This window comes from Argopecten irradians, chromosome 14 (genome assembly GCF_041381155.1).
Source record: "Argopecten irradians isolate NY chromosome 14, Ai_NY, whole genome shotgun sequence".
Classification (NCBI taxonomy): Eukaryota; Metazoa; Mollusca; class Bivalvia; order Pectinida; family Pectinidae; genus Argopecten; species Argopecten irradians.
In genome coordinates, this window is record NC_091147.1 from 13447966 (window position 1) to 13474468 (window position 26503).

Below are 26503 nucleotides of genomic sequence, written 5' to 3' on the forward strand. Positions count from 1 at the left end.
ATTGAAATGGATTAGTAAGCATCGATTGTAAAGTTAAATCCGGTAGATAAAGTTTCAGTAGACATTACTCATCGTCATAGAACCTGTGCCGATTAATTTCTTATCCTCATAGATCTTAGTAAAAATACCAAAACACGCTTATCTGAGGAAATCAGCAGCCGCAACTTCACCGGAAGTTACTTCGGGATCCGCAGAAGCCGACAGAGCAAATAGATCGATTTGATTGGTCGGTATAAATAGCCAGCATTGATGAAATAAAATGGCAGCTGGAAGGTTTGGCTACTGATACAGTGGATTCCGTATGAAAATCTACCATGTGTTATACTGTGATGCTTTAATATGAATCTGAAAGTGTTCATCGGTTATTGTTTTTATCAGGTAAGTGAATTGTTTGTGTCTGTGAATACGTAAAAAGTAAAACCATCCCTTCGTCCTAACGGCGAGGCGAGGTTGGAGAGAGACTCGAATGAGCTGGCGAATGAAGTGCGAGTCATCCTTTCGGAATGGTGATAATAAGTTAAATTTTTGACATCAGATTCTTGCTAAATAACGTGTTTGACCTTGATTAAACATAGAAAACATCCCTCTGTAAATATACAACGTAAAGCTTACCCGATTTTGCCCCCGACCCCCTTGTTCAATGTGCTCCCAAACACAAAGAAACGTTTGTCTTCGCGATCAACACCGGTGTCACATATCACGATTAGCTTAAGATGGGATTTTATGGCAAAGTATGCTCGTGTTTACATCATTTCGCGTATTTCTATCGTTTTCCAGCGTTGGGCCTAATATCCCATCAAACATCACATCGGAGACAATAATGCGTGTGTGACACATGTGTATCATTCATGAAGTGTGTTGTGTACGAGGTAGCACCTAGTGCGTGACTCATGTGTTATCACCTTGACCATGGTCTCCCCAACGTTGATTAATGAACGTGTAATTCGACTCCAAACGGTCCCTAGTGCTGATTGCGTGTACTGTATCAGTATTATGGCTGTCCAAGTGATGCAGTATGATTTACTGTCTATCTGCAGCAGTAAATAATCCCTGGTGCCCTGAATCCTCTGATGAAGACCTATACAAAACCTCTCAGATGACAATAAACATATTGAGCATATCTTTACTATCACATCCATTTGTATAAATAACAAGCAGCTACAACTAACAAGTAAAACTATAGCTCCTCACACATTCAAATCTATTGAATGATCGCCTAGAATTTATTTAAAATTACTCAGAACAATTCAACAACAAATTTATTAAATTAGGAATCTCTTATTTGATTTTAAATATATTTATTTGTGGAATTATTTATAATCCTCCATTTAATTGTTATATGAATTGACATCTCATTCTGGGTGTTCCATAAATGGGGTCCTTTATAGATAGGATGGGATCTTTCTTGTACAATTGGAATGGACTTTTAAGAAAAAAAGTGAGGTTCTTTTCAATGGTTATATAATTAAATCTCCTATATAACAATTGATGTGGTGATAGGCATCAATGCAAACTCTGTCAGACCCTGTCAAATTTAAATTGCATGTCATTTACGGTACACACACTGTAAAACCTGTCATAACTATAAAGACAACCAAACTAAGGAACCAAAAATATCTAGATATAATGTACCATTCCGGATTGCCAGTGACCATATAACTTAATCAATTGATATATATAAAGCATATGCATCCAGCTTCATTGTGTTTGGAGGTCTCGGGTTCGAACCCTGGTTTTGGCTGTGCATTTTTCCGATTCTCTTATATAAAGCAAAGTGGTCTTCATACACTGGTCAAATTGTACAATTTGTGCTAACATTGGCCATTTTTGAATCAGGACTAAACAAAATTGTCTTCTGGAGCAGGTGGTCTTTTTTCATATGTAGTCTCTAAGTCAGATGATCTTTCGTGAATTAGGTATCAAAGATTTGTTCAGAAACTGAACAAAAGCAATGTCATCAATTCATTTTGATATTAATGTCCCTGCTATAAAAATTAAGATAAAATAAGTGAGGAGCAATAATGTGTTGTGTACACAGTGTATTCAATCGTGTCTAAAGTTGTCCCATTCTAATTTAGTGTCTTTTATCTAATTGTTGATCTTATACATATGTATACTATTAAATAGGTCACAATATGTCTTCATGGTGATCATTACCTTGTATATTATTAATTAATTTCTGAAATTGTATTATCCCATGACTTCTTGTATGAGACATTAATAGGGTATATATACATCTGTAAACTTAAAAGTCTACATACTGCATGAATACTGTTGAGATAATGAATGCAGATTTGCCTGTGGTTTGTCCTCCCTGGGGCATACGTTGACATTAGTAGTGTATTGTATTTTCTGTACGTATGGTGGGATTTACTCGCACTTTCCAGCATTGGAATAAGTACTGCATACATTTAAAAATATACCACGTTTGCCTGTGAGCAGATAAAGCCTGATTAACTTATTCATGATCACACATGTGCAGATCAAGTTAGCGGGGTTAGAGTTACAGATATGCCGGAGTTACTTCCCTTGCTATACTTTTGTGATTCTGTGTTATACAATATCCACATGAGATATTATGCCTATTTGTTACTTGGTATGTGGCCTGCAGCCAACAAATTTAGTCTCAAACTGAAGGAAATTTGTCCTTCCTACAGAGAGTCACAATATACCTGAAGGTTTATAAAATATGTGTACAGTAACAGTGTTTATTACCACATTGTTTAGTTTTTGCCTGTAAATTGTTCCATATAGCTGAACCCTTGGTCACCATAGCTCCAGCTAGTGAATGAATGTTAGAACGTCTATAGCTGGACCCTTGGTCATCACAGTTCCAGCTAGTGGGGGAATGTTAGAACACCTATAGCTGAACCCTTGGTCACCATAGCTCGGGCTAGTGGGGGCTGTTAGAACACCTATAGCTGAACCCTTGGTCACCACAGCTCGGGCTAGTGGGGGAATGTTAGAACACCTATAGCTGAACCCTTGGTCACCATAGCTCAAGCTAGTCAGGGAATGTTAGAACACCTATAGTTGGACCCTTGGTCACCACAGCTCGGGCTAGTTGGGGAATGTTAGAACACCTATAGCTGAACCCTTGGTCAACATAGCTCGGGCTAGTGGGGGAATGTTAGAACACCTATAGCTGAACCCTTGGTCACCAGAGCTCCAGCTAGTGAGGAATGTTAGAACACATAGCTGAACCCTTGGTCACCACAGCTCAAGCTAGTCAGGGAATGTTAGAACACCTATAGCTGAACCCTTGGTCACCACAGCTCGGGCTAGTGGGGGAATGTTAGAACACCTATAGCTGAACCCTTGGTCATCACAGCTCGGGCTAGTGGGGGAATGTTAGAACACCTATATCTGAACCCTTGGTCACCTCAGCTCCAGCTAGTGGGGAATGTTAGAACACCTATAGCTGAACCCTTGGTCACCACAGCTCCAGCTAGTGGGGGAATGTTAGAACACCTATAGCTGAACCCTTGGTCACCACAGCTCCAGCTAGTGGGGGAATGTTAGAACACCTATAGCTGAACCCTTGGTCACCAGAGCTCCAGCTAGTTGGGGAATGTTAGAACACCTATAGCTGAACCCTTGGTCACCACAGCTCCAGCTAGTGGGGGAATGTTAGAACACCTATAGCTGAACCCTTGGTCACCAGAGCTCCAGCTAGTGGGGGAATGTTAGAACACCTATAGCTGGACCCTTGGTCACCAGAGCTCCAGCTAGTTGGGGAATGTTAGAACACCTATAGCTGAACCCTTGGTCACAGCTCGGGCTAGTGGGGGAATGTTAGAACACCTATAGCTGAACCCTTGGTCACCAGAGCTCCAGCTAGTGGGGGAATGTTAGAACACCTATAGCTGAACCCTTGGTCACCACAGCTCTGGCTAGTGGGGGAATGTTAGAACACCTATAGCTGAACCCACGGTCATGACTACAGCTTGTGCGATTCAGCTAGTTGAAAAATGTTGAGACACCTGTATAGCTGTAATACTTGAGCCATTTATGTTTACACACTGCATATAGTGAATGTATAGAATGAGAAGATCACAGTTAATCCATATATACCTGGGGTGGATTATATGCTTGTCTTGGTGTTCAGTATAAAAGAATACTGGACTCATCAATATTTTCTAGGGTATAACAATACATCAGACTATCAATATATTGTGGTTGTATGCTTTTCAACTGGATCTGTCTGTAGCAAATGCAACAAGTATATGACAATCATCAAAAGTGCAACAAGCTATGTCAATAGTAAAAATTGTCACATATTTTTCTTTAATTTGGACTGAGTTGCTACTGATACATTGACCTCGGATGTGACACAAGAGAATCAATTTTGAGACTAAGGGCCTTTTTTCATAACAACTGGTTGCCACCAAGAACGCAACCCCTCAAAAAATGTTAGTTCATTGATGCTGTATATGTTGTCCATCTCGAAAGATAAATGGTTACATTAAATTTCAATTTCTTAAAATACCACTATAGAAATTCAACATTCCAATACTATTCATTATGTGCAGGTAGGGTGTACGTGTAATTAGGTTTTCCAGGGAAGAAAATGTTCTTACATATTGTTTTACATCCGATGAGTTCTGATTGGATGCTAGCAGGTAAAGTGAAGTAACTCTCAACCAACACTGCAATAGATGTAACATGGTGGCCAATTCATCACTAAATGTACTACATGGTGGCCAATTCATTACTAGATTTATGATATGGCGACCAATTCATCACTAGATGTACAACATGAAGGCATATTTATCAATAGATATATGACATGGCGGCCAATTCATCACTAAATGTACAACATGGCGGCTGATTCATCACTAAATGTACGACATGACGGCCAATTCATCACTAGATGTACAACATGGCAGCCAATTTATCACTAGATGTACGACATGGTGGCCAATTCATCACTAAATGTACGACATGACGGCCAATTCATCACTAGATGTACAACATGGCAGTCAATTTATCACTAGATGTACGACATGGTGGCCAATTCATCACTAAATGTACAACATGGCGGCTGATTCATCACTAAATGTATGACATGGTGGCCAATTCATCACTAGATGTACAACATGGCAGCCAATTTATCACTAGATGTACGACATGGTGGCCAATTCATCACTAAATGTACAACATGGCGGCTGATTCATCACTAAATGTATGAAATGGTGGCCAATTCATCACTAGATGTACAACATGGCAGCCAATTTATCACTAGATGTACGACATGGTGGCCAATTCATCACTAGATGTACGACATGGTGGCCAATTCATCACTAGATGTACAACATGGCGGCTGATTCATCACTAAATGTACGACATGGTGGCCAATTCATCACTAGATGTACGACATGGTGGCCAATTCATCACTAGATGTACAACATGGCGGCTGATTCATCACTAAATGTATGACATGGTGGCCAATTCATCACTAGATGTACAACATGGCAGCCAATTTATCACTAGATGTACGACATGGTGGCCAATTCATCACTAAATGTACGACATGACGGCCAATTTATCACTAGATGTACAACATGGCAGCCAATTTATCACTAGATGTACGACATGGTGGCCAATTCATCACTAAATGTACGACATGACGGCCAATTTATCACTAGATGTACAACATGGCAGCCAATTTATCACTAGATGTACGACATGGTGGCCAATTCATCACTAAATGTATGACATGACGGCCAATTTATCACTAGATGTACAACATGGCAGCCAATTTATCACTAGATGTACGACATGGTGGCCAATTCATCACTAGATGTACGACATGACGGCCAATTCATCACTAGATGTACAACATGGCAGCCAATTTATCACTAGATGTACGACATGGTGGCCAATTCATCACTAAATGTACGACATGACGGCCAATTCATCACTAGATGTACAACATGGCGGCCAATTCATCACTAGATGTACGACATGGTGGCCAATTCATCACTAAATGTACAACATGGCTGCTGATTCATCACTAAATGTACGACATGGTGGCCAATTCATCACTAGATGTACGACATGGTGGCCAATTCATCACTAGATGTACGACATGGTGGCCAATTCATCACTAGATGTACGACATGGTGGCCAATTCATCACTAAATGTACGACATGACGGCCAATTTATCACTAGATGTACAACATGGCAGCCAATTTATCACTAGATGTACGACATGGTGGCCAATTCATCACTAAATGTACAACATGGCTGCTGATTCATCACTAAATGTACGACATGGTGGCCAATTCATCACTAGATGTACGACATGGTGGCCAATTCATCACTAGATGTACGACATGGTGGCCAATTCATCACTAGATGTACGACATGGTGGCCAATTCATCACTAAATGTACGACATGACGGCCAATTTATCACTAGATGTACAACATGGCAGCCAATTTATCACTAGATGTACGACATGGTGGCCAATTCATCACTAAATGTACAACATGGCTGCTGATTCATCACTAAATGTACGACATGGTGGCCAATTCATCACTAGATGTACGACATGGTGGCCAATTTATCACTAGATGTACAACATGGCAGCCAATTCATCACTAAATGTACGACATGGTGGCCAATTCATCACTAGATGTACGACATGGTGGCCAATTTATCACTAGATGTACAACATGGCAGCCAATTCATCACTAAATGTACGACATGGCAGCCAATTCATCACTAAATGTACGACATGGTGGCCAATTCATCACTAAATGTACAACATGGCAGCTGATTCATCACTAAATGTACAACATGATGGCCAATTCCATCACTAGATGTACAACATGATGGCCAATTCCATCACTAGATGTACGACATGGCGGCCAATTCATCACTAAATGTACGACATGATGGCCAATTCCATCACTAGATGTACGACATGGCGGCCAATTCATCACTAAATGTACGACATGGCCGCCGATTTATCACTTGATGTGCGGCATGGTGGCGACACTTTCTATGATATTTACTACAACATTGAATATTGGTCAATTTCCATGGCATTGTGAAGAGTATTTATAATTAGTTTGCAATAGTTCTGCATTATCACCCAATTCAGTAACATATACATACATATAAATCGCAATAACAGCAAGGCTTGGTCAATCATCAATGAACTGCAGGTAGCTATCTTAATCAGTAGAGCATCTGGCTAGTGTTTGGATGTCCTGGGTTTGAACCCCACTCTTGCCTCTACATTTTCTCCACTCCTGTTACATAGGTTATCAAGAAACACTAGTCTACATTCTATTATAATTGGAATACAAGAAATTGATATGCCTGTATGGAAATTCAGATGTTAAGTGATGGTTGATATGTGATGTGTATCCTCCCTTGTTTTATTACCAATTGTCTAGATAAGTTGAACAATCTGTAAAGGTCAAATATCCCAAATGAGAACAAATATTGTGATTTGTAGCCATTGTATATTGTATTGGCCTTGTATCAGGTTTCACACATTGGGGGCCTGATGGCTTGTGTTGATATGTGAAAGGTTGGCTATCTAACATCAGGAAGCTGCCAGCCACCATGTTTTACAATAAAACATCAACTCTCAGGGCGCTCTGCCAGCTGGTTGTGTAAAGGAAATACGATACAGGGGACAGATACATTGATGGGACATATGAAACAATGGAATAGTCCATTGTATTGTACGAGATTGATCAAATATTGGAATGATTCATTATAAGGATAATTACGTTTTATAGTTGACTTGTAGTTGAAATAACAATGACATGGCACATTACCGGGTATTCAATGAGGCGCAGCATATTTCTTTCTCAAACATATGATAAAGTGTGGTCAAAATGGAGAAAATTATGATGAAAAATTTGGAATTTCATTTATAAAGTGATCTCAGTTAGTGGGCTTTGGATTTATTTTGTCTAATTCCCTATTAACAGCCAGGGTCATTTATGGACATGCAGCTGTTTAAGAATGTTGAGAAATGTTGGAGTACCCAGAGTAAAAAGACACTGACTTAGTCAGTACCTGCTAACTGTATGTCCACACACAGTACAGCAGGTTCACAACTTTGATGTGAAACCCAGATGCTTGGGAGATGGTTATATATTGAAACACACTAGCCACTAAGCCACCAGATTTTCAGTCTATATTGCAGGTAAATGAAATTGAGACTTTAAAAAGTGTTAGGTGTGCTTTCTGACGAATGAGGGTGCTTATTTGGTCGAGTATGGTATATAAAGTTAATCAGGATTGCATCAGTTTATAAGTAGGAAATGTCCAAATTAAATTTTACACAAGGTAATCAGGTTTGAAATCCAGGTGTCAATCATAAATAAGCATTTCCTTTGGTCTCTGTCAACCGTTACTCATTACACATAGATACATGGTTTTAACATGTGATCACTGATTTATAAAAGGTCAAGGTAAACTGCACGAAAGGTGTAAGGTAACACTTGATTCTAAAGCTTTTAGTGGTTATTAGATCTGATTTGAATTCTGCAGTTTAGTGGGGATTGTTTGTATGAATTAGGTACGTTTGTATTTCACCTTGATTAATGTATTTTCACCATGCTATATTTGGGGCCTCCTGGAAAAGCTGAGACCAATCTTTAAGGTTAAATGGCATCACTTTTAGTTTCCTTATTTAGATGAAGGTTATATTAGTTTATGTTGTTCAAAGTTCTGGTGAAATAAGGAAAATATCCTACAATATTATAAAAGGATTTTTTGATAAATTAGGGAAATGCAGGGAGAGTCTATAGAGCATACACATGTATCAGTGTATGTATTGGAGTCAAATTACAAAATTTATTTAAGAATGAGACTCTAAAGAATGATGATTACGTAATGATGATGCTATCTCATCTTAATTACCGAGAGTGAGACTTAAAATTTTACTGGTAAGTAGTTAATTAAAACAATAAATTACATGAATTATAATATACTGTAAATTACATGAATTATAATATACTGTACATTACATGAATTATAATATACGGTACATAAGATATTATCAGTGAAATATTAGTTTATTTTGTAGTCATATATATATTGTTTTATTTCAAATAAAGGGGAGATAACTGTAGTATTGGAATTCGGGAGACAGAATCAAATACCTAATTAGATCTTGTTGACATGCTGTCTGAAGCCATCCTGGATCACACCTTATTTTCGTGGATCATACATGTTCTGTTGATGAAAAATGTATCCAACTGCATGATCATGAATGATTGCCAAAAGTTATTGTGCTCACAATGGACCCATTCAATGTTGTAGTAAACATTGTAGCAATAAATTATAAAATGAGACTATATTATAATTAGGTCAGGGGTATTTACTTGGTCAAATATGGCATTATATTTGGAGCAATATGGTGTGTATATTATTTCTGATTAAATCCATAATTTAGATGGTTTTATATGAAGGTAGTCACTTGGGATATATTACATGTCTAGCCAAAATATTGTCTAGTCTCCTGATGACTTTCCCTGTCTACTTTATACCCATGTGCAATTTTATAATATAATTGGAAGCCATCACAATTTTTGGAGCAGAATTTCACATTTATTGCCTGTACACTTATACCTGGTATGTAGTATCATGCATTCAATTAGGGGCCACGGTGGCCAAGTGGTTAAGATGTCCCAAAATATTACCACAAGCACTCCACCACTAGGTCCCGAGTTTGAATCCCATGTCGGGCAGTTGCCAGGTACTGACTGCTGGCAGTTGTTTTTTCTCTAGGTAGGCTTTCCTCCACCAACAAATCTGGCATGTCAATACATGACCCTGGCTGTTAATAGGACGTTAAACTAATAAAACCAAATTTAAACCAAAGTCTATCAATTACAAGATTTACTTCCCTTCATTTAACTCTCGCATAAAACAAAGGGGAGTAACTCTGATAGATCAGGCGCCAATTTTTTTAAACAAACTCACTTAAGTCTAAAGTTTTCATACAAGTTACATAAGGAGAAAGACTTAAGTTTTGACTTATATTAAAAGTCTGCATTTTTGTTTCGAGAAATTGTAGCTAAAATGGTATTATGTGACTAGCAAGGTTCACTGATGAATGTCTATGGTAGACTTATGCTCCAGTAAGATAGCACTATAAAATAAAGGAAATCTAACACCATGCAGCTATATATATATATAGCTAGCTAGGATGGTGTGGGTCTATATTCTTGATCTTCGAAACATGTTTCATTAATGCACACAAAGACTCTCAGGACCCTACATAATTGGAAGCCACCCCTAAATGACCTTAAGTTCTGATAGGGAGTTTCAAGCCTTTCTTTCATTGACTAGATCTGGGAACAAAAGCTTGAATGGAGGGTACAAATGTTCTGTATCGTATCCAAAAAACTCTATGCGGGAATTTAAGAAGTTGCTGGTATCAGTAATTTCATTTCCTGTGTAAAAGTTTTATCTACATGCCTTGTTGTACATTTGTCATTCTACGTGAAGGAACGTAATCCGGGCTCTAGGTGTCATCTAGTGTGCCACACGTACACAGTAGTGTTCACAGGATGTGATTCTTCCTCTTTTCAGAAGATTTCCTCAGGTCGAGCAGTGTTTATTAGAAACAAATCATGCCAGATTACATATAGAGTTAATCAGATTGTATATATACACTATAAAGGTTTGTCAAATTCTGATACTGGTACACCAATAATACAACTCAGGTTATTAAAAGGAAATTCTCAGTTTCTCACATGAAATAGTTTGTTTCATCAGAATTTTTTTTGGCTTCAGTAAAATATATTTATATATATGTTATAATAATGTGGACTTTGGGAAAACAGGCAGGGCACAGGGAATTTATAGGGCAGGGCAACGCGCCTTGCTAACCAATAGACAATAGACAATGTTTATTAAACCAATCAAGGTCCCACACGGGGCATTTACATACAAAACATTTATGATTACATAAAGTAGACATCATACAGGACAACTTTTAAAGTGAAAACGCACTTATATGACTAGATCGAGATTCATTACTAGATAAAGGTTATATAATAGTAGATATACAACCAACAGTAGATAGATAGTTAACCCAATCTAGCTGGAACACTTTGTTATATGTCCAACTTTGCTAGCCAAGGATATATTCAGTAGGGAGTCGGGCACGATAATGGAAAAACAAATGTTGTCTACATGTTCTTGTTATTGTATCATAGTTCATTGTGTATACCCATATATCTGTTCTGTACTGTCTACTCATTACCACAGAATTTCCACCCCTAGGTTGTGAGTTTGAAACATGGGGCAGTTGTAATGCCAATTAAGTACTGACTGCAGGTGGTATTCTCCAGGTTCTTCACCTTCTAGACCTAGCACATCCGTATAATTAAATGACAATGACAGATGTATGGTAATAAACCAAACAAAACAAACTTGGTCCAGTTGTGACTGTTCTTTTCTGTCTATTACGTACATGTGGAGGGTGAGCCTGAGGTTATCATGCTATCTGGACCATTCTTTGTCATTTAATCTCAAAAATGTGAGAGTACCAAATATACAGTCTGATTAAAATACAGATCCTTATTGTTATTACGTTTGATAAGAAGATCTGACAATATTACACTATGTCCAGATGACCTTTAGAAAGTGGAAATGGCCAATCAAATTGCTTTCTTCAGAATCTTGAAAGTGAATTTCAGGGGACGAATAAGTTTGAAAAATCTGTCAGAATCATTTTCGTGTGTGTATATCTTCTGGCCCAAACAGCACAACAAAGCTATAAATGTATATATAGTATACCGGGACAAAATGATGTTTACTATTGATGTTACAAGGTTTAGAAAATGCCTTTAATCTGAAGTACACGTGGTATACAGGTCATCCGAACATGACCCCTTATGGGATGTTGTCAGATCCTCTATTGAACAGAGTGGTTATAAGTCTGTATTTTAATCTGATCGACCAAATGTATATTTATTATGATATCATTGACAAATTACATGCAGCAGATGCAGCGTGTTTTGAAAATATGAAAACCTAAGCTTTGCAAATTGATTTATTGCTTGCTTTGTGCAATACATTTATGAAAAGTTATACCAGATTTGGTCCTATAGGCACCCCTGCATTTGTTTGATATTTATAAGTGGGCATTTAATGGGTATGATACGGTATATAAATATTGCATTATACATAGATATTATGGTATTTACGGGCTACACGACACATATATATACTGTACATATACTGTTACTGCATGATGTAACAGAGACAAGTTGTAACAGATGTTTTGAAGGCTCTCTGACACATATTTGTCCCTCTTAAAATTTCATTAAACTTTTGCTGATCTCTGATAGCTTTTAGTCATGCATTGCAATGATGAGAAATTTTCTGCACACGATAATATCATCTTGAATGTTTTCATCAGATAAAACAAATTTTCTACTTTAAAATTTGCAAAAAATAATGTCATTCATCATTCCCAATTCTAGATAAGGCTTTGGAATTTTAAAAATGTGTATTTTATTATGAAATTTTAAGTTCTTATGTACTTGAAAAGTCAAATTAATAAATGTTAGTGTGCATTCTGTGAATGAATATGCTCTTTAATTTCTACAGTGAATTTTCTAAATATGAGTCTATTTTCTTTATAAAGGAAAACACTACGATAGTTTGAATACCGATATTGGGATAGTTTGGCATTTTTGAATCAAAATAGGGTGGTTAAATTTTGATGCGTTTAAATTTAGCGTTTTCCTACGCACTATGTTGTGTTGATTTTGGCGCATAATTTGATTTGATTAAAAGATAAAAACTCTGAGATTGAATTTGTCTATACAGATATATCCTGCAATGATTAAAAACTTAAATAATTAGTTTTGAAGTCATATCGATAAAGACAAGTGATTAATTGTCAGACATCTATTAGTAATTACATACATTTTTGCACAATAGGAAGACTCACACAGGTTACAGTTTTCCTATTGACAGAACATACCCAAATTTACGATATTCATCTATATAGCTAGATATGTACAATCAATCTGTCATAAAATATATAACACTGTACTAAATATAAGAAATTAAAATTTTACAGACATTCCTAGAAAAAATTAATTTGCAAAGTAAAGCACATTGAGTCTTCTTTGAACATCACACTTTTCAAAAAAAATCTGGATACGGTAATTTTGGTATTTTCCGTAAAATTGAATTTACAAATTAAATCATTATGTCTTGTCTAAGCCTAAGGAGGCTAGACTGCAGCCTTGAGTATTGCAGCACCAAGCACTCAGTCTTCATAGCTACAGATGGTGAATAAAATTGGAAAGATTACATGGTATTTGTCATGTACTAAGTGTTATGAAACTATCTGTGACCCTTGTCTAGTGTTGCAGAGGCTGGTGAAAAATGGGGCCCCCTTTGATGAGGGAGGATGATTCACACTTGGGATGGAGAGATTTTTTGCCTGCTCCTCAGCCCTAGCACTGAGTACTAAGATAAGGCTTGTATTTACACAGTATAGCCTGACTGTGTCAGATTTCAGGGGGCTCTTCACAGCTTCTGTATGGGGGGCTTCATTTATTTATGGAATGTCAGTCAGTCTTACAAACTTTAGGATGTATGATATGTATATTTCAGTGGGATGTGTATGATATATGTGTATTTCAGAGATTTTTTTTTTTGGGAGGGGGGGGGGGTTATTAAGAACCATGATATACTAGCTATAGTAGCTACTAGAGTGAGAGAAACTAAAAGTCTCTCCATCAGAATACTTGATGGATCACTACCTGTTTTTTCTGCTCTGTCTTTGTGCGTAATATATCTAAATCTACAAACCTGCATCACAGCTTTTGAATACACCCATATTTGTGTTATAGAGTGTCTACAACCACTCATGAAGGGACAGAGGAAGCAATAGCCTTTGAAGTCAGGTGTAATTTTGGCGAGGATCACCTCGCCATTGTGATCCTGGTTGCAAAATTCTCTTACAGTCAATTTCCTCAATATGATTGGCTTAGAAATTGCTCGCAGATACTAGCGCTCCTAGCGGCAGTGTATTCAACAACTTTGATTTTACCGGGAATTTTAAATAGCAAATTTTGAATATGAAAGTTACTGATATAAGCGTATCTGTAACGTTGAAATAGGAATAGTATATTACGGCTTTTATATCCTTACTATATACACTATCCAAAAGATCTTCTGTTTGAAAATTTTCACCTGAATTATTTACAAAGTATCTAGACTTTTCGTTCCCAAAATGGTGTTTACAATGAATGAAGACGTTTCGTCCCAAAAATGCTTCGCTTCGAAGCTGGTTCCCCCCCAGTCGTTTACTCCCTATTAGTGACAGTTATCCCGCAATGGAAAAAAAAATGAAATCAATATTTCACCTCGAACATCAAAATTGATACCTTAATGCATTTTGTAATTTGAATCAAATTTGTCTCGGAGCAAATACATTTCATGGCGAAATGGAAATGCATTTATCACGGCTGTGTTATGGCACATGGCGTTCATCCGGAACTACAATGGAAGAAAGACAACTCTAACAAAATTTTGGACAAATTTGGTCTACTGATAAAATAATTACGTGACAGACGGTGAACATTTTGTAAATGTCCAAGGATGGCGTAATCTTAAAACTAACGGCAGTTAATAAGGTATGAATATTTACCACATCCATAATTATCGATAATTTTATAAGCACATGTATAAATATCAGATTATATCCATATACTAAAGTACGTTCAGAGATTACCACTAACCATACTTTTAAAACATTTTAGTTATTTTCACCACAGGAGCTTGACGTTTTGATCATATACATACAGCATATTCATTAAACTAGGTAATACGAAGTAAATTTTTGGCCGAATGACATAAATCATATATGGAATGTTCATATAACTCGAAGTGATATTTTTTGGACTACTAGATCGACGAAAATGCCGATTTCTTTTTCATAATTCTTCCGTAAAACGGCACTTAAAAAGCTGTTTCAATCTGTAACAAATGTAGAGAAATTAATTGTTAATTGTTTAGCAATTATCCTGAGTTATATTTTACCAACAAGCATCAGAGATTAGCAATCAAAACTTACATAAACATATTCCCGACTCTCACTTGCATTGTGTGATCACTCGAACGGAACTAATCTCTACCACCTGGCACAGTCTTAGAAATGCAATCGCACAAAAGCCCACATGATCACTGTTTTTAGTGCGATTACATCTTAGGGTGTGAACAATGTTAGTTTTTTTTTAACTTTTCACTCAACAAAATAGACTTTACGCTTTTCATGATCAGCACCATCATTTTCTGTATAACTTATTAATTTACCACTGTACCCATGCATACGTGTGTATATTTATACTTCTTTGTGCACATTATATAACAACTGCTATATTACAAACAATTTATGAAGGACAAAACTCTTACATGTAAGAACAGGAGGACTGAAGAACAGCGGGAATTAAACTTCAATAATATTTCCTCTATGCTGGTATTGGTATTTATGATTAAAATGTTTAATTATATGATATTAGCCTTTTCAGTAATTACTCTGTTAACACATTTATTGTTTCCTTATGTTTTACAGAATGTCAGCATGCATGTTTCATTTCAACTGGAAACAGTCTAGGAGAAGAATTGTGTGAACAAAAAGAAGTAATTTTCCACTGTGGAAGCTTAATATTTTAATAATTATCAATCCGAAAAAATTACTATCATCATCTTCAAATTCCTTATTGTGAATTTAACTGTAATATGATTTAAGCATATACCTGACATTTGTTTATATTCTATGACATGTACATGCTTGAAATGAAATGAAATGAATAAATAAAAGATAATTTAAATTTAAAACACAATATGACATTAGCTGGTATATTTTTTGTCAAAAACATTTTAAGCTTATCGTTCATAACACACTAATCATCACCTTCGAGACAATTTAATGAAAATCAATTAAACATTAATTTGTATAACACAGGTCGTCTTATGTTTTCCCCGCCTTGGCTATCAATGTATTAATTTTACTTTTTTTTCGGTCACCACATGAACTGCCTTTAAATCAATCACACCAATGAGACATACATTTACTGCATTCATTATAACACTGTAAGGCAATTCTGCAAGATCAGCGAACATTGTTGATTTACCTTGAATATCTACATGCACAGTATGGTACCATATGTAACAGGAGAGGAGAAAATGTAGCGGCAAGACCGGGATTCAATCCCGGGACTCTCCGAACACTAGCTAAGTGCTCTACCGTGCTCTACCTTGTCATCGATAATCGACCCAGTCCAGTCCCGCTACACTCCTCCCTCCTTTTTTGAATACATACGAGACCCTTTCAAACACCACAACCGTTGGTTATTTAGTTGGGTGCCAATTCTGTAACAGGAGAGAAGAAAATATAGCTCTTCGGACTGAGCTACCTGATCACCGATAGTCAACCCAGTCTGATCCCGCTACAAATATTTATCTGGTTATTTTATCTCCCTTCCTATTTTCAATCTACCTTTATGACTTAGAATCTTACCTGGTGGAAAAGAATATTTTGTCTTACAAATCTCGACAAATTATGCACACTGTGATTGTTGCAAGCTAAACTACGTATCCGCTAGCTGATTACTGTTGATTGTTAATGATCTCAAACACACTAATTACTTATTGTGCCAATGTAAATATATTCTACTCTTTTCAAATATTCCTGATTACTATTCATGTGTAATATCTCAAAACATCGACATGTGCACGGAGTACGGCGGACCAGACAGCCGATGTTTTGGACATCTGCTAGATATTTCAGTTTCAGGTTACGGTGGCCAATAAAAGAAAACAAACACAATGCGGTTTTCATATGTTATTTCTTCTAAATACAACACTTTTTGTGCAAGTTGTCAAGCATTTATGGGGAATATTTTGCATTGAAATTGTCACCTTCATACATCGGTTTTGGGACTCCCTGGACATTGTATTTCCCCATTTTTTGATGCGCAAAATATACTGATAGAAGATTTTTTCAGCATTTTCAGCCCTAAAAAGTACCTGCGCAAATTATACAAGTTTTTACGGTATATGATATTGAAATGTATCCCAAACTTTTTATCATATTATTTGCCAATAACACTGTTATGATATCAGAAATATTTGATGGTCTACAACAAATGTTACCTGAATTTTAACAATATTGCATAACATGGAAATTAGAACTTAATATCAGAAAGATAAAAATTGTGATATTCTCAAGACGTAAATCGGTACCACAACACCAGTTGATGTTATGGAATACAGAATTAGATTTATAAGAATTGTTTACATATCTAGGTACAGAACATAATGTTAATGGTAGTGTTTTTAAAGAAAGGGAAAAAACCTGCTGAACAAACAATTAAATCGGTGTTTGCTATTTTTAAGAAATAAAGGAATGTATCTCTTCCTGTTCATCTTAAACTGAAAATATTTGATTCACTTGTAATGACAGTTTTAGTATACTCATCAGAGGTATGGGGATTTGAAAATAAAAAAAAATGTTGTAGAAAAATTCAATTGTAATTTTGTAAAACAATCCTGAAGTTAAGAAAGTGTACAAACAATTTCATGGTCTATGGTGAGCTAACAAGTTATCCGGTTTGAATTGAAGTTCGGATACAATGTATATCAATCAACTTGCTGTTTTACAAAAGAATAGTTACAAAACTTGTTAAAAGTAGACCAATTGACCAATTTATTCAAAAATCACGTGGTGATATTGATAAGTCTTCTAGAGGACAGACATATTCTATATTTAAGACATTTTGTCATAGAAAAGTACGCCTCTTGTCTTTCTCTGCTGCAAACGATACTTGTTAACTGATACTGTGGTCCCAGGAACTTGATGACAATAGTCATTAAGAATGGATATTTTCATTAACATCAAATTAACAAGGAAAATGCTGAATGTGTTATAAAATCATTTGACATATAACATCATAGGAAATATTAGAATAGGCTTCCAAGATTTTAGTATGTGTCTCTTATTTTACACCTTGGTGTCCAAGGAATCCTCAAAAGTCCAAACTGGAAGGAACACCAGCCAAATATATTTCTTATTGTACAAAACTACAGTAGTATTGACCTTAAAAATATATTTCTCCTATCATCAAGACCGAGCCATTTAGTACTTTCAGTACTTTGATTTATTTTGTTCTTTAGCAGCCTGTTTTTGTTGGAGTACCCAGAGAAAAACCCACTGACCAGCGGTCAGTAGGGCTACCTGGCAACTATAGTAGAATATGGTTATAACGAACTTTTGTGGACCAACAAAATCACTCCATTATAAGCATAGTTTGTTATATACAGATTGCAGATATATTTTAATAACCTTGACAGGTATGAAAATCATTACTTTATAACCATGAATTTGTTGTAAGCATGTTCGTTACTTAAGCGTGTTTTACTGCACCCAAAACAACTAAATGGGGATCAAGAGTACACTAACACTAGTTCTAGTTCCACTATCTGTCCTTCGGAAGGGACGTTAATTGGGGTCTGTTTCTGACACAAATAATTTGAAACTTGCATTATATTAAATTGCGAAGTTGCCTCCCCATCCAATTTCTTTAGTGTCATAGGCTCAGTTATAACCAGAACAAGGATGTTAAAGGTAGGTTTCGCCCAATGAAATATAAAGACTACGAAATTGAAATTTATCCTATACATAGATATAATCTTCAGATCATTTTCAATGCATACAGCGAACGATATGGGTGGTCAGTTGCCTAGCTTGACCAGGAAAATACTCCTCTAAAAATAGAGCGAAGTCAAGCTTTACATAGAACATGACGTATTTTTTCCCAAAACGAGGCCGCAGCAACAAACGGAAGCGTGCAACAAAATGTCAAATAGAAGTGACAGTCTTGCCACGGCATGTTTAGTTAAAAAACAACAACAACAAATCGAAGTGCGAGGGACTGTTTATACATATCATATAATCTAAAACACTTCATGTTACTTACATACGCTCGCTAATTGTGTACACCAAATATACATGTAGTTAGTCTGCGGTTGTTTGTGCGCTGGCATATGTGTTGAAATTTAACTCACCACGTGCAATGCCGTTACACGAGTCCCAACAGATCCCGGCAAGTTCCGCTTGAGATGTGGCTAATTCTGTTTCTTCTATTGCTACATGCCATCTCTGAATTCAATTCCCTATAGATATATATCCTAGGGTGCTACCGAATCCATTATAATTTCCTCCACTTTGTTGCCGATTCAGATATATTTTTTTCATCTCGCACACTTTCGTTCAGCCATTTTGTTTACTTTTAGTGCGTGACAATGCGCATGCGCCAAACTTCGACAACACAATCCATCGCAGCTTCATTTGCATATTATTTTGTCTGACGGACACCGTAATAAATCAAGGATTTCCTTCAATTTTGTATTCAAGACACATTTGTTCAATCTCAAACACATAAAGAAATTAAATTGAGATATTTTAATATGTTTTTTCATCTTTTCTTCCGCTTATCAAATTTCACAAAAAAATATTTATTTGGTTTGGCGAAACCTACCTTTAAGCCCAACAATCAATCAATCAATCTCTATCTAGATTCCACTATTACGAGGTGACACAACCTTTATACTGCAGCCTCCCCAAACACACACCCTATCATAATATGCTACACGTAAACTTTGAGATGAAGCTGTCCTTTAAAATGACCTGATATAGCTATGTAAACTTTATAGGACATTGAACATTAAATTCCAATCAAACAACCAACAGACAGCTTTAATCTGGCATCTTTGTGTTGAATGATTATTCATACTTTATATATAAGAACTTGGTACCCTTCAGATCTGAAGTTATGTTGATGTTTGTTGATTTTGAGAGTAGAACTTCTACCAATTTTATAGTATACCATGTACTATATGTTATTTAACTGATGCATTCTGTTGAACGTAACGATGGTATTACTATGACTATCAGGACAATGCAGTAACAGACATCACTTACTATACATTATAGTAGCTTAGATTTATGGATACCAGACTGTTTCATGAACCCATACAGGAAAGATAAAGTTGAGCTAATTACCGTGTTCTCATTTATGGGATCCATTCACTTGCAGTATAGCCACAGCAACACTAATGAATCTGTGTGTTTTTAATTAGAACTGTGGACCTATTCAGCTAGCCTCACTCCCTGGGGGTTGGTGTGGAGGGGTGTCCCTGAAGTCTCAATTACAATACACCATTATTCACTGTAGTTACAGGTCACTTCTAATTTACCCCTGCTATTCCAGGTCAAAGGTCAAGGTCATTAGTCAAGGATGATCGTGTGGGCTTGCCTGTAGAGCAATTACTGAGTTACATTCCTGTCAAAAACAATGATCAGAACTGTATCTCAATCAAGTCTATATAATGTAGTGGAACTGTAAGGCCGCAGGTCAGAGGTCAAACAAACTAGAGAGGGAATTCTCGTGAATAATGCATGAGATAACGACATGTAAATGAAGTAGAAGAATGTATTAGCTGTAGAGAGAAAAATGATCTGCATTATATGTGGCTATCTGTGTTGATATAGGAATTATTCCGTTACAGATGATCAGATATTGTAGAACAGATATGAAACTGGTGTCTTGTACATCAAAACCTATATACGTTAAAATGATGACAAATTATATACAGTAGCATAATTTCAATTCCTCCATTCATAATTGAATTTTGTGTTCTTTGAACATTAATTAGCAGCGGTCATGTGTTCTCTCTTACATCTGCTTCAAAGTCATCTTCAAATGATTTCTTTTAAATCGCTGACAAGAACTTAAAGTTCATACCATGAAATTTTTGTCGATGGCGTGGGTTCAAAATCCCTTGAATGGTACATGTCTGCATCACAGGTCATGGTTCCTATGTGTACATGTCGTTAAAGAGCAGAAACTGGAGACTTAGTATATGTATCAGTGTATTGATTACATATACATGTAGACTGAATGACACTTACGCTTTAGGTATAGTTATTGTTGTTGTTATTTATGATATTGGTCTAGTGAAGAAAGATATCCCTTGATAATTTATAATGTAACTAGCTTACTTATTTTACCAGGTCGTTAATATAGTATATTGATTCATTATATTAGTTTTTAATAAAACACACCAAATATTATTAAGATGAATCATTTTGATAAGACTTTTTATTATTGATTTCAAAGTGAATGAAAAATGAGAACAATTATGTGAAGTGATTTGAATAGAGTTGGTGTAGTTTTACATACTAGAATTATTATTGGTACAGAAGATCTACAGAGAGGTCAGTAGTATTGATTTCTGGTATATGAGACACAACTGTCAGTCTTCATTTCTCACAGATTTCCTCCTAACAGATCCTTGGGTTCGCAAAGACAAATGACTCGGCCCATATGCATAATCATTTAATGTTCTCCTCCAAAAAATTGACAAGTATGTATTAATTATACAGTTTGGTATTCATTTTTGCGGATTGACAAATCTAACAAGATTAGCATTGATGATGATTTTGATGTTAATTTCCTGTATTTGTTGATTTCAGATTTGACTGAAGTTTGACAGATGTCTTGTAATCGTTTTTGCATATTGACAAAACAATTCATACTGATTTGATGGTAATTTTCTGTATTTGTTGATTTCAGATTTGACAGAAATTTGACGGATGTCTGTGATTATTAGCAACCATTTGTCGGACAGCATGGCACAGGGACGACCTATCAAATGCGTGGTCGTAGGCGACGGTACCGTTGGTAAAACCTGCATGCTCATCTCGTACACGACAGACAGCTTTCCTGGGGAATACGTCCCCACTGTGTAAGTCTAGCTAAATCACCAGTAATAAGTGACAAACAATCAGGCAATCATTTTCCTTCTATTTTTTCTTTCCCTCTTTTTTTTGAAAGGGGGGAGGGAAGATTTCTTTTTTTAAGACCCCTGGTGCACTTTTCTCGGGGCCATCGAAAGTGATTTGTATAAGATGTATATCTTGTTTCCCAATCAATGTAAAATAAATGAAGTTAATAAATCTAGAATGATTATTCGGAATTAGTTAGATTCATGCTAGGAAAATATGGCTCATATAGAAATAGCATAATATGTTTGCTCGTATGGCTGAGCCCAAACAAATCTCACCGCTCAATATAAAAATAAATTGTCCATTTTCTGAAAATTTATTTTACTTCTAAATATTTGCTTCCTAACAATTTTGATATCTCCTCAAATGAATATAAGAAATAAAAAGTGCCCGCCCCTCCCTCAAGATGTTGTTGAGTCTTAAGCAATGGAGAAACATATATATCTGTGCATGTCCATGTCTTCATTTTGACACATTTTCAAAAAAATAATAGAAACCATCAGTTTCTGATAAACTCTTGAGCAGCACATGTTCGTAGAAGTCGTCAGGAGCTAGTTATGCAGTCTGCAATTTTGATACGGCAGTATTATTTATTTAGCTGGAATCAGCTAGGAAAATTGGCTAGCTAGACATAAAACAGTGTTGTAATTCTAGTTGACTCAACTTCTTAAAATATTCTTTTCATCATTTTAAACTACAACTATAAAGTGTTGTGAGCTGGTTATAATGGAGCCCTCACATTATATACACTATGGCATTCATTGGCGCTAAAGAATCCCCACACTTGCCAAGCAAGTGCTGCTTGATATTTATTGTAATTATAAATATTATACAAATGGATGCTACAAGAAAAAGAAAAAAGATATTTAAATAAGATGTTTATTCATTACCAGAAATTTCCATTCGAAATTTAAAAAAATATTTTATTATAATAGTAGTGTATACATAGAGGCCCCACATACAGTAAGGATACATATATACAGTATTCAAACCAATAAACACCCCCGTCCCTGTAAGAGCCCATCCCCCTTGTTGACGCCTCAATTTTACTAACTTCACATTAAATGCAGACCAAAAATATGAAGAATATTAATTTCTTTTGCAAATTGATGCATGGCTTGCTATGTGTTTTAATGAAAGGGAAATGCAACTGCCCTTCATTAGCTCACCTGGCCCGAAGGGCCGGTGAGCTTATGTCATGGCGCGGCGTCCGTCGTCCGTCCGTCCGTCCGTCCGTCCGTCCGTCGTCCGTCCGTCCGTCGTCCGTCCGTCAACATTTCCTTTAAATCGCTACTAGTCATAGAGTTCTGGATGGATTGTAACCAAATTTGGCCAGAAACATCCTTGGGGGAAGGGGAACAGAACTTGTATAAATTTTGGCTCTGACCCCCAGGGGGCAGGAGGGGCGGGGCCCAATAGGGGAAATAGAGGTAAATCCTATAAATCGCTACTTGTCCTAGAGTTCTGCATGGATTGTAACCGAATTTGGCCAGAAACATCCTTGGGGGAAGGGGAACAGAACTTGTATAAATTTTGGCTCTGACCCCCAGGGGGCAGGAGGGGCAGGGCCCAATAGGGGTAATAGAGGTAAATCCTATACATCGCTACTTGTCCTAGAGTTCTGCATGGATTGTAACCAAATTTGGCCAGAAACATCCTTGGGGGAAGGGGAACAGAACTTGTATAAATTTTGGCTCTGACCCCCTGGGGGCAGGAGGGGCGGGGCCAAATAGGGGTAATAGAGGTAAATCCTATAAATCGCTACTTGTCCTAGAGTTCTGCATGGATTGTAACCAAATTTGGCCAGAAACATCCTTGGGGGAAGGGGAATAGAACTTGTTTAAATTTTGGCTCTGACCCCCAGGGGGCAGGAGGGGCGGGGCCCAATAGGGGTAATAGAGGTAAATCCTATAAATCGCTACTTGTCCTAGAGTTTTGCATGGATTGTAACCAAATTTGGCCAGAAACATCCTTGGGGGAAGGGGAACAGAACTTGTATAAATTTTGGCTCTGACCCCCTGGGGGCAGGAGGGGCGGGGTCCAATAGGGGTAATAGAGGTAAATCCTTTAAATCACTACTAGTCTGCATGGAATGTAACCAAATTTGGCCACAAACATCCTTGGGGGAATAAGAACAGAGTTTGTATAAATTTTGGCTCTGACCCCCCAGGGGCAGGAGGGGTGGGGCCCAATAGGGGAAATAGAGGTAAATCCTTTAAATCACTACTTGTCCTAGAGTTCTTCATGGAATGTAACCAAATTTGGCCACAAACATCCTTGGGGGAAGGGGAACAGAACTTGTATAAATTTTGGCTCTGACCCCCCGGGGGCAGGAGAGGCGGGGCCCAATAGGGGAAATAGAGGTAAATCCTATAAATCGCTATTAGTCATAGAGTTCTGCATGGATTGTAACCAAATTTGGCCACAAACATCCTTGGGAAAAGGGGAACAGAACTTGTGTAAATTTTGGCTCTGACCCCCCAGGGGCAGGAGGGGCGGGGCCCAATAGGGGAATTAGAGGTATATATTCTCATTCCTTCAGAAAAGAAACAATGAACCTGTATTCAGAACATTACTTGGCATTACAAACCAGGTGAGCGATACAGGCCCTCTGGGCCTCTTGTTTCAAGCTTGGAAGCAGCACCCTGAACACTTACATTCATTGGGTAAAATACGGTAATAACCGTGTATAAAGAGAAACAGAAATGAACTTCTCCTGTCTTTAACATCAATATCTTGATATCTTGTGACATTCATGCCCTCTTTTCTGTGTTATTTTTTTGTTGTGGGGGAGGGGGGAGGTAGGGTGTTTTATCATATTTCATGATGCTATTTTAAACATTTTCAGTAATAAATCTGAGGATACCAGTGTTATTATTTTTATTTCCCCTATCTACTGGTGAGTACAAACAGATGATACATCACTAATTCTAGGTAATTATATAGGTTTAAGGAAAGGGAGGGAGAATTTTTTCCTTTTTTCATTCCATCTTAACTGTACTTCAGGTACCATTGATGGTGGGCATTTATATTTTGTATGAAATTGTACCTGGAATCTATATTTCTTGAAAATGAGACTGTTGCTAAATTTTGTATGTTGTAAATATTTCTATCACTTTGTATTGTTTCTTCGATGTGTTTAGGGTTGTGAAGATAGTGAAGTTTAACTTTTATGTGAAATTTTCGAAAAATCAATACCAAGGTATGTTCTGTGCATTCGAAAGATGGAATTATGGCAGAGTCATGCACACAGAACACATTTCCTATACCTTAAATAGTGGTTAAAATGCACCATTTCTCAGCTCCTACCCATAAAGATCATATGCTGTTAAAGGCCTGGGATTTGGCTTACATCCAAGATTTGGAGTATTTTTCAAACAAAATAACTGCAATCCTTAAATTCTACAACTAACAAAATATCCTTCATACAAAAATATATAAATTAGACCAAAATAGTTTGGTTAGGAGTACCGTTGGCCGAAGGATGTCAAAGTCTGATCAGTGTCAGGCCAAAGTCTGGTATCATAGGAATGTCCTTATGTTAAGTGTCAGGCCCAGAGTTATCCTCAATATTCAAGGGTAACTATCACTATCATCATATCCACCCCAGTCATAAAAACTGAAGGCTTTGTGTGCGAAAACAGATGAGATAGGTAGTTTGGATCTTTGATTTGTCATTTTTAGCTCACCTGGCCCGAAGGGCCGGTGAGCTTATGTCATGGCGCGGCGTCCGTCGTCCGTCGTCCGTCGTCCGTCGTCCGTCCGTCCGTCCGTCCGTCCGTCAACATTTCCTATAAATCGCTACTTGTCCTAGAGTTCTGCATGGATTGTAACCAAATTTGGCCACAAACATCCTTGGGGGAGGGGGAACAGAACTTGTATAAATTTTGGCTCTGACCCCCCAGGGGCAGGAGGGGCGGGGCCCAATAGGGGAAATAGAGGTAAATCCTTTAAATCGCTACTTGTCCTAGAGTTTGGCATGGATTGTAACCAAAATCAGCCACAAACATCCTTGGGGGAAGGGGAACAGAACTTGTATAAATTTTGGCTCTGATCCCCCAGGGGCAGGAGGGGCGGGGCCCAATAGGGGAAATAGAGGTAAATCCTTTAAATCGCTACTAGTCATAGAGTTCTGCATGGATTGGAACCAAATTTGGCCACAAACATCCTTGGGGGAAGGGGAACAGAACTTGTATAAATTTTGGCTCTGGCCCCCCGGGGGCAGGAGGGGCGGGGCCCAATAGGGGAAATAGAGGTAAATCCTTTAAATCGCTACTTGTCATAGAGTTCTGAATGAAATGTAACCAAATTTGGCCACAAACATCCTTGGGGGAAGGGGAACAGAACTTGTATAAATTTTGGCTCTGATCCCCCGGGGGCAGGAGGGGCGGGGCCCAATAGGGGAAATAGAGGTAAATCCTTTAAATCGCTACTTGTCCTAGAGTTTGGCATGGAATGTAACCAAAATCAGCCACAAACATCCTTGGGGGAAGGGGAACAGTACTTGTATAAATTTTGGCTCTGATCACCCAGGGGCAGGAGGGGCGGGGCCCAATAGGGGAAATAGAGGTAAATCCTTTAAATCGCTACTAGTCATAGAGTTGTGAATGGAATGTACCCAAATTTGGCCACAAACATCCTTGGGGG

At 37.3% G+C, this 26503-nt stretch overlaps 1 protein-coding gene across 1 annotated transcript in view; it reads left to right on the plus strand.

The window, feature by feature from the left end:
* Positions 1-240: 240 nt before the first annotated feature.
* The window catches only part of LOC138307533 (ras-related C3 botulinum toxin substrate 1-like), a 42927-nt gene continuing 16664 nt past the window's right edge, over positions 241-26503 (plus strand). The window contains exons 1-2 of the mRNA XM_069248333.1: positions 241-378; positions 21645-21816. Of these exons, the coding sequence (XP_069104434.1) occupies positions 21665-21816 (152 nt within the window). The 5' untranslated portion in view covers positions 241-378; positions 21645-21664. The remainder of the gene's footprint in view (positions 379-21644; positions 21817-26503) is intronic.